This window comes from Merops nubicus, unplaced genomic scaffold, assembly GCF_000691845.1.
Source record: "Merops nubicus isolate BGI_N331 unplaced genomic scaffold, ASM69184v1 scaffold32945, whole genome shotgun sequence".
NCBI lineage: Eukaryota > Metazoa > Chordata > Aves > Coraciiformes > Meropidae > Merops > Merops nubicus.
The window spans coordinates 796-1,096 of NW_008612157.1; the positions used below are offsets into that span (position 1 = coordinate 796).

The 301-nt window shown below is 66.4% G+C and overlaps 1 protein-coding gene across 1 annotated transcript in view; it reads right to left on the reverse strand.

The window, feature by feature from the left end:
• The window catches only part of LOC103774087 (docking protein 3-like), a gene marked incomplete at both ends in the record, with an annotated part of 2,081 nt that overhangs the window by 727 nt on the left and 1,053 nt on the right, over positions 1-301 (reverse strand). The window contains one exon of the mRNA XM_008941467.1: positions 64-235. Within this exon, the coding sequence (XP_008939715.1) occupies positions 64-235 (172 nt within the window). The remainder of the gene's footprint in view (positions 1-63; positions 236-301) is intronic.

Below are 301 nucleotides of genomic sequence, written 5' to 3' on the forward strand. Positions count from 1 at the left end.
GGGACTGGTCCCCAGTCCAGGGCAGCCAGCCCCCCCCAGGAGGGAGGGGGGCACCCACCTACCTGATCCTGGCCAAACTTGCGGAGGAAGGCGTAGGGCCAGGTGAGCAGGGGCTGGCGGGACTGTGGGTCCTTCAGCGTCAGGCTCTGGGGAAGGGCCGAGAGCAGGTAATGCCAGCGCAGGCCACAGCGGGCAGCCGCATCTGTTCGGACCACCAGCACCGGGAATTCGGTCACTACAAGAGCAGAGCAAGGTGGAGGTCAGCACCACAGCGCTGAGCCAGAGCCCACCTCAACCCTAT